We start from the raw sequence: 12,876 nt of genomic DNA, 5'->3' as shown, positions 1-12,876 counted from the left end.
AGCAAACCTGGCTCTGCACTCTTGCAATAACAAAACTGATGTTATGCCCGTTTCATTCCCCCGTCCCGTGAAACTAGAGCCAGGTTTGGCACACGCAACTGAGAACTGACGGGAGCCCAGTTCAGTTCCTCACCCTTGCTGCTCTCTCCCCCCCCCCCAAGCATCTATTGGAGGAAGCAGTGCTTTTATTACCAGCCAAAAGAGCATCAGGTTACCACCGCAGTTGGTGCCCAAGCATGCAACAGCAATAGGATCATGTGGCATCAGAATGAATTCACTGCACAGCTTTCTGCAAATGTTTTAATTACTTATCAAAGGAGCTTGTGTGAGCACAATGGGAATCAAGTTTTTCCTGGGAGAAATGCAGAAATGCCTGGAGCCCTTTTACTGCATTTCCTCATTTTATCCCCCACGGGACCACAACATAAGTTCTGTCTTTACTACATCCCTCCGCTGCCCCGACAACCATTCTTTAAGAACCACTATTCACAGGCATGTTGCAATCAGTGTACCGCACTTTTAAAACCCTCTACATATAAAGAAGCTACTCACAGCTACTGACATTCCATCACACTTCCATTTCCTTATAATAAGAGCAGAGACTCCACAAGCTGTTTTAACAGAGCACCGTGCACATATTTAGCAAACTGTGTTTGGATATAATCCCAATTACGCCCACAATCTTGAGAATGAGTTCTCCCACAAGAATGTTGCACAGTGTCAATGTCCTTTCTGCCACAGGAAACCAGAGCTTAGTTTGCAAGCATAGTCCGGCTTTCTGAAAATTTGTTTAGCTGAAGAGAACCAATATTAAGATCAATTTAGTGCAAATGCTGTATGTCCTACTTACTATGAACTTTCACCACTTAGCTTTGAAAATATATGATGCTAAATACGTAATCTGACCATTTACTTTCGGAGCTAAAATCAGACTTCCTACACAAATAAAATTTGCATTATTTTATCACTCAGATGCATATCCTTTAAAATATTAACTGCCATTTCTTGTCCTTTTGAGTCTCCAGATTGGCAGACCTGAGGCTGCTATCCTATATCCACTTAGCTGGGAGTAAGGACCATTAAGCTCAATGAGCTTTGCTTATAAGTAGACATTCATAATATTGCATAGTGAAACCAACTTCCTCAGGGCAAAAACTCAACTATGTAATCCCAGTTCATTTAAACTTCACTTTAGTCATTAATAGAGCCAATGATAAATACTGCACTTTGCCAAGGTTGTATATTATTTTCCTTAGTACACAAAGGCACTTGGAAGAGGAATGTTGCAGTACTACTTAGCATTATTTCAACTGAGTAGTGATATGAATACTCCTTGTGAAGTGTATTTCACTGCAACCTTAAGTACATTTATGTAGAGAGACAAACAAAAATTCTTCAAGAAGATGAAGAAATTCTGCCTTATGCTATCCTCGCTACCCCACATCCCCTATAGATAAAATATAGTTAAGGTGCTTCTCAAATACTGGATTTAAATTAGCCACTACAAAATTAAGATGATCATTGTGATCTAAATGCAAAACGAATTGGGAGAAACTGATTTCAAACCTATTGTGGTCAATGGGATTGAATTATTTAAAATCCACAGGTTAGCTTGCCATGTTTAAAAGCACGCAACTATAGTATATGCGCAAACGTTAGACAAAGAAAGAAAGGGTTACCTGAAAAGCTGGTAACGTGAAATGCACACATGCATTTTCACCATTAGCTGTGAACTAGGAGCAGATCTGAAACCCTCTTTGGACAGTTATCATTGAATACCACATTAAAACAGTACTCAGAACACTCCCACTGTTCTTTGTAAAGACAAAGGAATATTAGTTCTCTCCTCAATGCCTGTCCCATTTTCAGACTGTGGGACAAGCCATAATTTCCCACAGAGGTGGAAAAAGTTAATGTATTCCATTTTCTCTACCCAAAAAGCTGTTAAGTAACAGAACTGCAGAAGAGTCACTTACCCTCTTTAGCCACGTGAAGTGTTTGTAAATATCAATCTCACTCTCCATGCTTCGGGCCCATCTCAGCAATTATATTCCCTGGGTTCACAGCTTTGTTCTGGAGAGACACCACAATCTTTCTATCTAGCGCTCTCCCCAACTCACACTGAGTTTCTCTACCTCTAGCAAGCTGGATGTCTGTACATATTTGACTTAAGATTGTCCCCCGGGCTCCTTCTAAACTCTTCTGCTGAATGTACACACACAACTGTACAAACTTCAGGCAGCGTCTCCCCACCTCCCCAACCCAGAGAGCATCTGGGTTTTTTTAAGCAGAGATCAGTCATCAACAGGCAGTAATATCATTCTAAAGGCTTCAAAAGATGCATAATGCCAGATGGTCTGAGGGGAAAAAAGAGAGAGGGAGGGAGGGGGAAAGGGAAGCTTCTGTAGTGCAGTTGAAAACTCTGTAGTGCAGTGAGAGTGTTCCCTTTTAATGGTAAAATAACAAGCTAAAAATTGCTAGGCTGTCATAGAGAAACTATTTTCAAGTAATGCCTTCACTAGCTTTCTGTTTCAAGAGTGGCTGGAACTCATTACCCAAAGACCCTCTATTTCCTGTCTCTGTTTTACTCGTGTTTATCAGAACGCTCCTCAGCTTCCAATTTATTTCAGGCTGAGACTTAGCTAAAAATAAGCCCTGCCGTTTGAGAATTGCTGGTTACTCCATTCTCACAAAGGCACAAATATTTTAGGACAGCCCCCTTCTGCACAAAGCCAAGCATTCCTTGTACAGATTTCCAAGAGGGGGAAGTGCATCAACAGATTGCAAAAATACCTTCCACGTGTTTACATTCCCTGGCTGAAAATGGAAGCATTCAGGTATTGTTGTAGTCACATGAGGACACACATCAAAGCAATGCTTAAGGTGTGTTTGTTGCATTTATATCCCGCCCTTTTTCTCCAAGGAGCTCACATGGTCCAGCCCTCCTCATCGAATCCCCATAACAAGGTGTACCCCTTTCTTCTTCTCTGCAACAGCATTAGCTTTGGCTCTTGACTCGTTCAGATACATTGCATGTAATACTTGAGAAGGGGAAATGGCAAGTGAACATATTGCATGCCTAACAAGCTCTTAGCTGCACCTCCCCACCCACCCCCCAAAATGTGTCCCTGTTGTGCTATTTCCCAATAAAACTCAAGAACATACCCAAGTATCTTTAAAACAGGCAGACTGTGTCTATTCTTTTGGAAAATATATACGCCATGTCAGACTACTGGTCCATCCAGCTCAGTACTGCCCCACACTGACTGGCAGTACCTCTCCACAGTTTCAGAGAGGAATCTTTTCCAGTCATACCTGGAGAAGGTGGGGATTTTATCACTTGTCACTCCCAAAGCATGAGCTGTCCTACTGAGCTATCGGCCTTTCTTAACAGAAGGCCCCAAAGAAACATCTACATGAAGTAACTCACCTAGACTAGACATGCTTACTATGGGTAACTGTTGATCATGGAAAGAAACTGTCATCTGCCACAGCAAAAAGTGCCAGCTGCTAGGCCCTCTTTTTCTTAGGGAGATGTCTAGGGGTGCTTCTTCAAGACAGGAAGTCACAAAGATCTGGGGGTTTTGGAGGGAGGGGCAGATTAGGCCCCACACATTCCTGTTTTCAGCCATGGATATTCAGAGCACACCAGTGGGCGGGGGTTAACAGAAAGTATCTCTGTGGTGATTTTCTGCCTCTATCCTCAGTCACTCTTCCCCACCCTCCACTCCTCCCCATTTTTCTGTTCTGGGCATGTGCACAGTTTATTTATATACCTGTGCGCACATGCCTTTTCTTAAGCAAACAACGAATTTCCAAGTGCCACTGTTACCAGTTTGTGTTACCGTCTTTCACAATGGCCAAAGGCCACTTGACAAAATGGGGTGGAAGCTAGAAGCAATCTTCATCTCAGTGTCTTGCTCTGTGCAGCATCCACGAATGGGGAAAATGCACACCTTGAAACAGAAGTACCCAAACAGGAAGCAAACCCCAGAGGGTATGCAACAGCAACAGAATGGCACGAGTTTTTCCAGCTGATCACTTAACCATGACAAAACGGTACTCTTGGAATTACAGAAATGCTAGGCACTGGGAACAGTCGAGCATCTTCACAACAATATCAGGATTGTACTACTGAAGTTATTAAGAATGGCTCAAAAATAGCTACCCCAAAATAGTACCCCACAGGAAGAACAAGATGTGAAAGACAGCTTCCAGCTTGTCCAAGCTGTGGGTTACTTGATCTGGCATGGAATTCTATCTCCCCAAGCAGTTTCCAACTACTGTAGCTTCCTCATCCAAATCTCACTATGGGCCAAACCAAGTATTATATTCAATACATAGTTTAATGCAGGGTCATTTTTTCTACTTTGCATAACAGAAGCAGCAACAGCGGGGCCTAATCAGAATCATGGCTGGTGGCATTTTCTAAATCTACATAATATATCAAAAATGGGGGTGAAAAACTTAAGTGTGGGTATATTTCAGGCATGTTGGTATGCAGTAACGTACTATGACAGCATATACAAACATACGCCCCAATGAAAACCTACGTAGGTCACTTAAAACAATCTCCCCAAGACCACCCATACTGGTTTCTATTTCAACAAATTAGACATCCCACAGACATTTCAATGAGTTTCAAGCCTTGAGGACAGCAAGTTCTGGCAGATTGCCAAGACAGCGTTCTCTTACCACCCACACATCATACCACCATTTATGGTGAGAGGAACGCCTGCTGTTAAGACACCTGAGCATCCTAGTCAGCATGCGTCTCAACTTAAAAACAAGGGCTCTCCATAGGCAATATACCCACCAACACCACCATCAATGGGCAAACTGAGAACAGGCTTCAGTTCAACAAACACTTCTATACCTCTCCCACTTCTTCACTTGTGGGTTATATACCTAAGAGAGCCAAGGAGATCCCATGATCTAATAAACACAGAAAAAAATAATGTTTGTTTCTCTCAGGGTAAGGAGCCTGGGGCAGGGGCAGGGGCAGGGGCAGGGAGAGATTACGTGAGCCCAAAGCCAACTGCTACTCTCTCCCTGGGCATAATTCTCAGTGGAAATGAGAGGCAAAAGGAAGAATCTGAACATGTCCTAGAAATTAAAAGCACTGGAATCTGTGTTTTTGGACAGACTGGCGATACATGAGTAGGACCACCAAGACCACACTATTAGAAGATGGTAATTTATTTATTTTTTAAGAGAAGTTAGATTCTTGACTAGTTACTTCATCAGCTAAGCTTTACTACATGTATGTTTTTGGTTAAAATCTCCTAGGTCTTTAGTTAAGCTGACTGTACTTCCTATGTGCTGCGGCTCTGAAAGCACTGGTTACAGAAGAGTTTTGTTTGATTGGCTTAGCACTTCCCCCATTATCCTACCACACTGAAGCACACCACTCAAGCCCAGCTGTCCCTGCCCAGAACCAGGTCCCCTCCCTGAAAACAGGCAATAAGTAATAAGGGAGAACTACACCATCCTGTTGGCTAGCCTAAACACCTGAACACTAGTAGCAGCACTTGTCAAAAACGGTGTTTTAAAATATCTAACATACCTATTTCTGGTTCAGCAACTTCTTCCAGATTTCATGTAACTGCACCTTGATTTTCCCCCTGCACCTTCTTCTGAGCCAAAAAGGAAATTAGAAATTCAGAGGCTTTTATCTGGCACTCCTGTCAGTGCCCTATCGGTTAGGAATGTTGATAAAGTACATTCCGTTGAGTCACATGCTACCTGAGTCTTAGTTTTATGTCAGCTTTGAGCTTTGGCCCCATGTAAATGCAAGAAAAAATAAGTTTAAACAAACTTTAAAACACCCACCTCTCTATTTAACAAACTGGTGTGAATGTTTTCTAAATAAGATACCTAGGAGTGATTGAAGCCATCCACCTTCCGGCCCATTCATTTTATTTTGTCCAGGATATAAAGAATATGTATTCTCAATTATGAAACACAGTGCATTACTTGGCATTATATACTTACAAATGCAGAACTCTGCTGAAAGTAGACCACTTGCTACGTTGATTTAATAGTCCACTTTTTGTTTAGAAGTGTACGGTTTGCCATCTCTCCATGTCAGAAAATAAAAGTAAAGCGTCATTGTACAGACAAACTACTACTTCCTGGAACATAATCGGAAGAGTTAACCCTTGAGTTTACAAAACCAGTGGAACAAGATCTGCTTCTTTTTCCTAAATACACACACTGATGAGCTCCTTCAAAGCATTTTAGACATTTTCATCACTTCCTTTTTCTTCTTTGTTTGTTGCTATGACTTTTAAAATTTATATACCACCACTCTATCCTAAAATAGCTCCCACTACAAATATAAAAGCAGCCACTGCATTAAAGCCACCTACCACCTTTGCTCCAGTGCTAATATTTCATTGACATTTTTGCAAACAAGGTCCCTTCAGAAGAAAGCCAAATACAGTCAAATAAAATCCTGCACGTTAAACATATGCAAATACTTTGTGGAATAAAGAAGTCTGTACTGTCCCTTTAAAAACCTGAAGAAAGTTAGCCAGATAAATCTCTCTGTAGAAAAAACAAGTTCTACAGAATGTGCACTCCCACAGAAAGCAACATTCTGCTATAGCTTCCCTTGCCTTTAAGGAGAGCTTTAGGTGATTAAATGAAAAAGCAGGGGGGTGGGAGCTTACAGGGAATGAAGCATTCCCCCATATACTCTGGATCCAGATTCCATGTCAAGCATTCAAGTTTACAGTGGTACCCCGGGTTACGAACAGTCCAGCTTACGAATGCTTTGGGTTATGAACTCCACAAACCCAGAAGTAGGTGTTCCAGGTTGCGAACTTTACCCTGGGATATGAACGCAATCCGCTTCCAGGGCCGCGGGAGGCCTATGTAGGGAATCCGCGCCAGGTTAAGAACGGACTTCTGGAATGAATTAAGTTCGTAACCTGAGGTACCACTGTACAGTAATGTGACAAGGTGAGCCTAGAAACTGTAACCCGTGAATCCACCTTGAAAGTTGAACAGGTATGTTTCCCATGGCAAACTTTATGTATGCTTCTGCAAGTCCCATGAGAAAGGTGGGATATCACAGACTCACAATTTTTTAATACATGATCTAAGTTGTTTAGTCTCCACACTCATTACAGGGATTTTCTAATTACAGCATGAGTGGGAAACAACCAAAAACACTAGTAAACTTGGGTAGCTACATAATACTTTCCCAATATCTTTTAAAAAAAGAAAAACGTAATGTACAACTAATCATTTTCTTACATTTTTATCACACACACCCCCCCCACCCTTTCTTTAAGCGGTTCTGGGTGCAGAACAATGAAAAACCACTATCAGAGATCTGCACAAAACACTACCAAACTAGAAATACAGTGCCTCGTGTTTCACTACTTGTAAACGAGAACATATTTAAACGCATGTGATGTTTTAATTGCAAGCCCTATTACAGCTTATTTTGTCCTGTCTTCCTTTTTTCCCTTTCCAAGCCTGCATGATTAAACCAGACTCAGGTTGCATATCCTGAATGAAAAACAGAGTTCCCCTAGCAGGTGCAGTAGATTTTGGGATATCTAATGTGTGTTGTCACTGAACACCACTACTCTCAATACACCACTCTGTCTTCTCAGAAGCTGTAGCAGTAAATGGTACCTGCCTCTGGCTATAGGCAAGGATAAAGTCATGGGATTCAGGCCACAATTTGAGGATCTCTACTATTTATTTAGGTCAGAAAGTCAGGTCTGCAGTAACTAGAAATACCAAGATATTACTTTTTTATATATAGAATAAATGAAATCCACATCACTAAAAAAAATGTGCTACTTTTCAGTTACAAATTTCACCTGAAGTTAAAAATGTGTCCATTGGTTATGATTATAGGGCTAAAAATATTTCCAGCATGAAAAAATTATTTCAGGATGCGAGTTTCTATACATTTTTAAAAAAATGCCCCAAAGATTTTATTTTTGTGCCAGTGCATTGCTGTACAACAAGAGTACAACTTCAGCACTATTTTTTTCCTTGGTAATTTCCATACTAGAAACATTTGAGTGCAAGACAATGAACTGGTTTGCATGTAGTGCCCAGTCAAATCATGGCTTAACATGTGGGTCTCCTTGTAGCTGCTGTCCTCCTCCCCAGTCCTGCTGCTGCATCGTTGCAAGCTAAGCCATGGTTTGACTTAGCATGTGGTCCAAACCAGGGGTTGTGCTTTGTCTAGACAAACCATGAGCTGTGAAACAAAGAACACTTGAATGCAGCTCATGGTTCATCTGGAGGGAGACAAATCATGAGCCCAGGTTTGGACAACACACTAAGCCAAGCAGCAGGTGTGCAATGACAACAATCTCTTCTTTGGGAACCCCATGAACTCACTCTTAGCCATGGTTTGGCTAGCCTTATGTGCAAACCTGCTCATCGTTATATCACTAAATCTGATTGGAACGTATGTTGATATCACTGAGCACATTGGACGCCAAAGCAGAGTAGAAATGAGCAAACTCTCCACAGATTAACTTGGACATTCCCCCCCCCCCCAAAAAAAATGGAGGAACTCGAAATAATTTTTCCAAGTCAATCTGAGGACTTGGGGAACTGCCTATGTGCACCAATCAACACTGTCTCCAAAAGTTTCTGCAGCTCAGACCACTTCCCATAACACACTTCCCCTTCTATTTACAAGTAATTGTAGAAGAAAGAGAAGCAATGTCACACGGGGAAATAAGTAGAGAGACACCACTTTCTTAATAATTGGGCCCTAAATAATATTCTGTAGTTTTATGCATTTTTGTTCAGAAACACTAGAAATGCAAGATTCCTGCCCAAATTATAGGTTGCTATATTGGCCAGTTTAACTATACATTATATTTTTGGCATTGACAGTAAGATTAGTATATAATTACATAGCTCACTTCAACATTCAGAATACTTCCAGGAATGGCTTTTTGCGTCTTTTTTTTTAAAAAATAAATAAATAAAAAGTATTCAAACTAAAGGTCACTCTGGAATTGGGGGTGAGAGGATATTCTATTACATCTTCTTATGCAAACATAATTCTGATCCAAATCTTTCTTCTTAGCTATACTTTCCAGAGGAGTTTTAAGGTATTTTATCAATGCTGCCTTTAAGCATGCAGCATCAACATTTGCAAAATTAAAGCCATGTATCATATTATGTCAATACCAAGATCAGGCAATTGATGCTTCAAGGTGATTCAGTGATTTGCTCCAAAGCAAATCCTTAATTGTAAGGAAAGTCAAAAACTATTGTCATTTATTTAGTAGTAAGATATTTAAGAAGGATTTTTTCCATTCTTCAGTGCCGGTAGAACTAGAGCACTGTATCCTCATCATTTTAAAAAAACTTACAAAATGAATACCAATACCAAATCTCCCTCTCCCCTCAAAGTTGTAGAAGTATTCATAGTGCACATCTAAATACATTTTCAGAGTAGCAGTAGTAGCTGTAAATCCTTCATTAAGACCGAAAAGTCAACATTGAGAAATGTAAAGTCAGGTGGAGGAATAGTAACAAAGTATAAACGCTAATGGCCAAAATTGTGGAAACCTTTAAGAAAATTTATATTTTTGAAGTTTGATGGCTAATAACATCTCTTATTTAGAATAATACTATGAAATTAAATATCACTAGAAATATAATTTAGTACAGGATATAATGCAACAAACTGTTTAATTATCTTTATTTTATCAAAAGTTATAGCCAAATAAAGAAAACCATGATAAAGAGTATTGCATAGCTTCTCATAATTTCTGTTAGTACTTTGTATGGATATCTTTTGCCGCAATTACAGCCCTACAATGGTGTCCCAAGGAGTGAACCAAGGATTTTACATCTGTCAATTGTGCTTTATTCCTTGGTTGCTTCTTTAATCAGATTCACAGATTTTTCTGGATTCAGGTTAGCTGTTACATCGCTTTCTAGATGACCAGCCAACATTTTTCACTGTTTGTTCTAGGTCAGTTTTCAGTTATGGAAATCCACTTCTTACATAAGGCAGCTATGCTTTCTTTTTTGAGTTATTAGGCTATAACATTTGATAGAATAAAGATACTTCAGCAGAGTTTGTTGCATCATATTCTGCATTAAATTATCTTTCTAATGGTATATAATTTTATGGTATTATTTTGTGGTGTTATTCTAAAAAGGACTGCTGTTATGAGCCATCAAACCTTAGAAATACAACTTTCCCCAAAAGTTTCCACTAGTGTATAGTTCAGCAGATCATGCCAAGAATGGTTTAGTGTATAATTTTTAATGTTAAGATTACTACCCACTTTGTGATCCCTCACTGCTAAAATATTTAGCAAATAATTATGTCATTGTATCCAATATCAGCAAGTAACCAATAATTATCTCAGTTTGTGTTCTGTTGTTTAGAAGCCTAAAGTATTCCCAGAGATAAGTGTTATTTAGTGAGCACACACAGAGAAACAGAGACACAGACAGTGTTTTCACATATGAATACATATGGATACAATGACGCAATACTTCAATGCCATACAACATTACAATATAGCTCAAAGTGTTGCATAAACAGATACCGTCAACTTCCTACTCTTGTTCGGAAGGAAAACTATTTGGCACAGTTACCCAGATTGCTGTTTGAAATAAATGCTGTGCACCCAGTCCTCCATATTTTGTAAAAGAAACACTTCATTTCCCCCCTCATTTCATCAAACAGAAACCAGACCAACAAGATTACATCCATAGTAGGTTTTTAATTCTAGATCTTTTATTTTATTTTTTGGAAGATCCAGCACCTCTCTGCATTGTTTATTTACTGACATTTATTTACTTACATGTCTATTTACTTACACATCCCATCTTAATACAAGCCTTCACAAAGCAGCTTGCAATAAGTTAATGAATACGAACATCATTAAAAATAGGGATAGGGGAACTTGTGAGCCATTGAAGGTGGTTGTCTGCCCCAGGTATGCATGACCAACAGGCAGGTGTGATGGGAGTTGTAGTTCAGTAACATCTGAACTACAGATGTTCACGAGACTCCTCAAATGCCTAACCTACTTAAACTCAAAAGACTGGTAACTGGACAAATCGATTTGGCAAAGCTTTAGGCTAGACTCCCGAAATGTAGAGCTTTGTTCCAAAATCCCCTGTATGTAACTTTGTTCTTGGGATACTGTCATTGTCAGGGAAAAGAGGGGACTTTTGTCCATTCTTCCTTCTCCCTGCAACTTCCTGTGGCTCCCGAAAATCTGCTTTGGAGGGTTGGGACCTTGTACTGGAGGCTGCAGGAGAAAGGGGGGATTGGGATTCCACTGGATCCTTTCTCCAGGGGAAGCCTCTGCTGGATAGCAGTACTGGAAGGAGGTCTTCTCTCCATGAAAAGGTTAGTCAGGAGACAACCCTACATCCAGCCCGCCTTTAAAAAAAAGGCTCAGAGGCCAAAACTGCCTTTGACAATATGGACTGGCCTGTAATTTAAGCAGGCAAGCCATTTTTCACTTTTGGTAGAAGTGCCAATCTGTGGTGGGCTGGGCAATGTGGTTAGAAGCAAGTTGTACTTTCCTCCCAGACAAGGTTTATTTGCACAGCGTATGAACTCTAGATTCAATACCTCAATTCCAACACTTGCAAGAAGAAGGGACAACAAACTGAACACTCATATTTTCATTACTGACATTCTTTTACTGAAAGGGATGTATCAAGTAAGACAAAGATTGCTTTCTTCAAAGCCAGTGAATTGGACTTTATTGTATGTTAAGATCTAAGGAGGCATGTTTCTTTCCTAAGGGCACTTCATATGTGTATTACAATTTTTTTCAACAGATCACAGAGACTCTGGGAACATCAGGATTTGGACCAACTCCAAAACATACACAACTGCTTTCTGATGAAGAAAAAAGGGAGAGGGGTTGTGTTCTGTGAGAAGAAGAATGATTGAATGAAATGGGTACCTGAATGTTTGTTCTTAAGCCTGACAAAAACAGAGCCGCACAAGGGAAATTTTACTTGCAAAGCAGACGTTCTGGCAACAATAACTTGACTTAGAACAACAACAAAGGATGACAACACATGTAGTGCAAAACCTTAAAGTGGACTAAACCTTGAAGTGGAGTCTCTCTTGAATCGCTTTCATCAAAGCACACCTTCACATTGGCTTTGAAGGGATTTGTGTCAGATTAGAAGCACACATTGACTGTAGAAAGATGACATGGCCTAATCAGGAAGTATCAGTTTACGATCACTGAACTCAAAAGGAGAAACTGAGGACATTGAATGAGTACGTAATCAATAGCAGAGCCACAGTCTGTAGGGCAGGAAGCTGTTGTATTGCCCACCTTTCACCACAGACACAATCATTAATGGGATAGAACTATATATTTGCTAAAGATACAAAGTTAAGTACGTCATATTTCTAATTCAGATGAACAATGGCTGCCAGTTAGGCTGTTTGAGTTTTAAAGAACTGTAATGCAACACTAAGAATGCAACTGGAAACCTTGACCTCCAGATCGCTTGCTAACTAAACAGATTGCAGTGGTTTTCAGACTGCTAGCTTGTCACCACATTTGAACTAATGACCTGCAGATGAAAGGTACAGATGGAAAGGTGCTATTTCCATTCTCCCCCTAAACATGTAGCGGTTGGATGAATGTATAAAAAGAGCTGGGAAGGAAAACTTCTTAACCACTAATACTGAATTCCAAGTTTGTTTGTTTTTCAAGCTGTAGAAGTGGATGCAGGAAACTAACCAGAACCTTGATTGATAGGAAACATCTGGGAAACGTATTTGGAGATACCTTACAATTCCTATACAGAAATCCATTTTATTAACACCCAAAAGATAATTCTGTCATATTGCGTATATATGAGGATAAAGGTAATCTCAGC

At 40.0% G+C, this 12,876-nt stretch overlaps 1 protein-coding gene across 18 annotated transcripts in view; it reads right to left on the bottom strand.

Annotated features, from left to right (window-relative positions):
• Positions 1-12,876, bottom strand: part of PPFIBP2 (PPFIA binding protein 2) — a 110,489-nt gene that overhangs the window by 61,661 nt on the left and 35,952 nt on the right. For 4 of the 18 annotated variants that reach the window (XM_083463271.1, XM_083463272.1, XM_083463274.1 and 1 more), the window contains exon 1: positions 1,977-2,740. The exons of 9 other annotated variants lie outside the window; for them this stretch is intronic. In XM_083463271.1, the coding sequence (XP_083319397.1) occupies positions 1,977-2,024 (48 nt within the window). In that variant the 5' untranslated portion in view covers positions 2,025-2,740. Of the gene's footprint in view, positions 1-552; positions 581-1,976; positions 2,741-5,566; positions 5,687-5,994; positions 6,118-12,876 lie in introns of those variants that run through there. 5 more of the 18 variants (XM_083463278.1, XM_083463283.1, XM_083463279.1 and 2 more) reach the window with 5 other exon arrangements.

This window comes from Podarcis liolepis (assembly GCF_965112155.1).
Source record: "Podarcis liolepis genome assembly, chromosome: 1".
NCBI classification, from domain to species: domain Eukaryota; kingdom Metazoa; phylum Chordata; class Lepidosauria; order Squamata; family Lacertidae; genus Podarcis; species Podarcis liolepis.
Note: the sequence above shows the minus strand (reverse complement) of the source record. Positions and strands in the feature narration are given on the sequence as shown.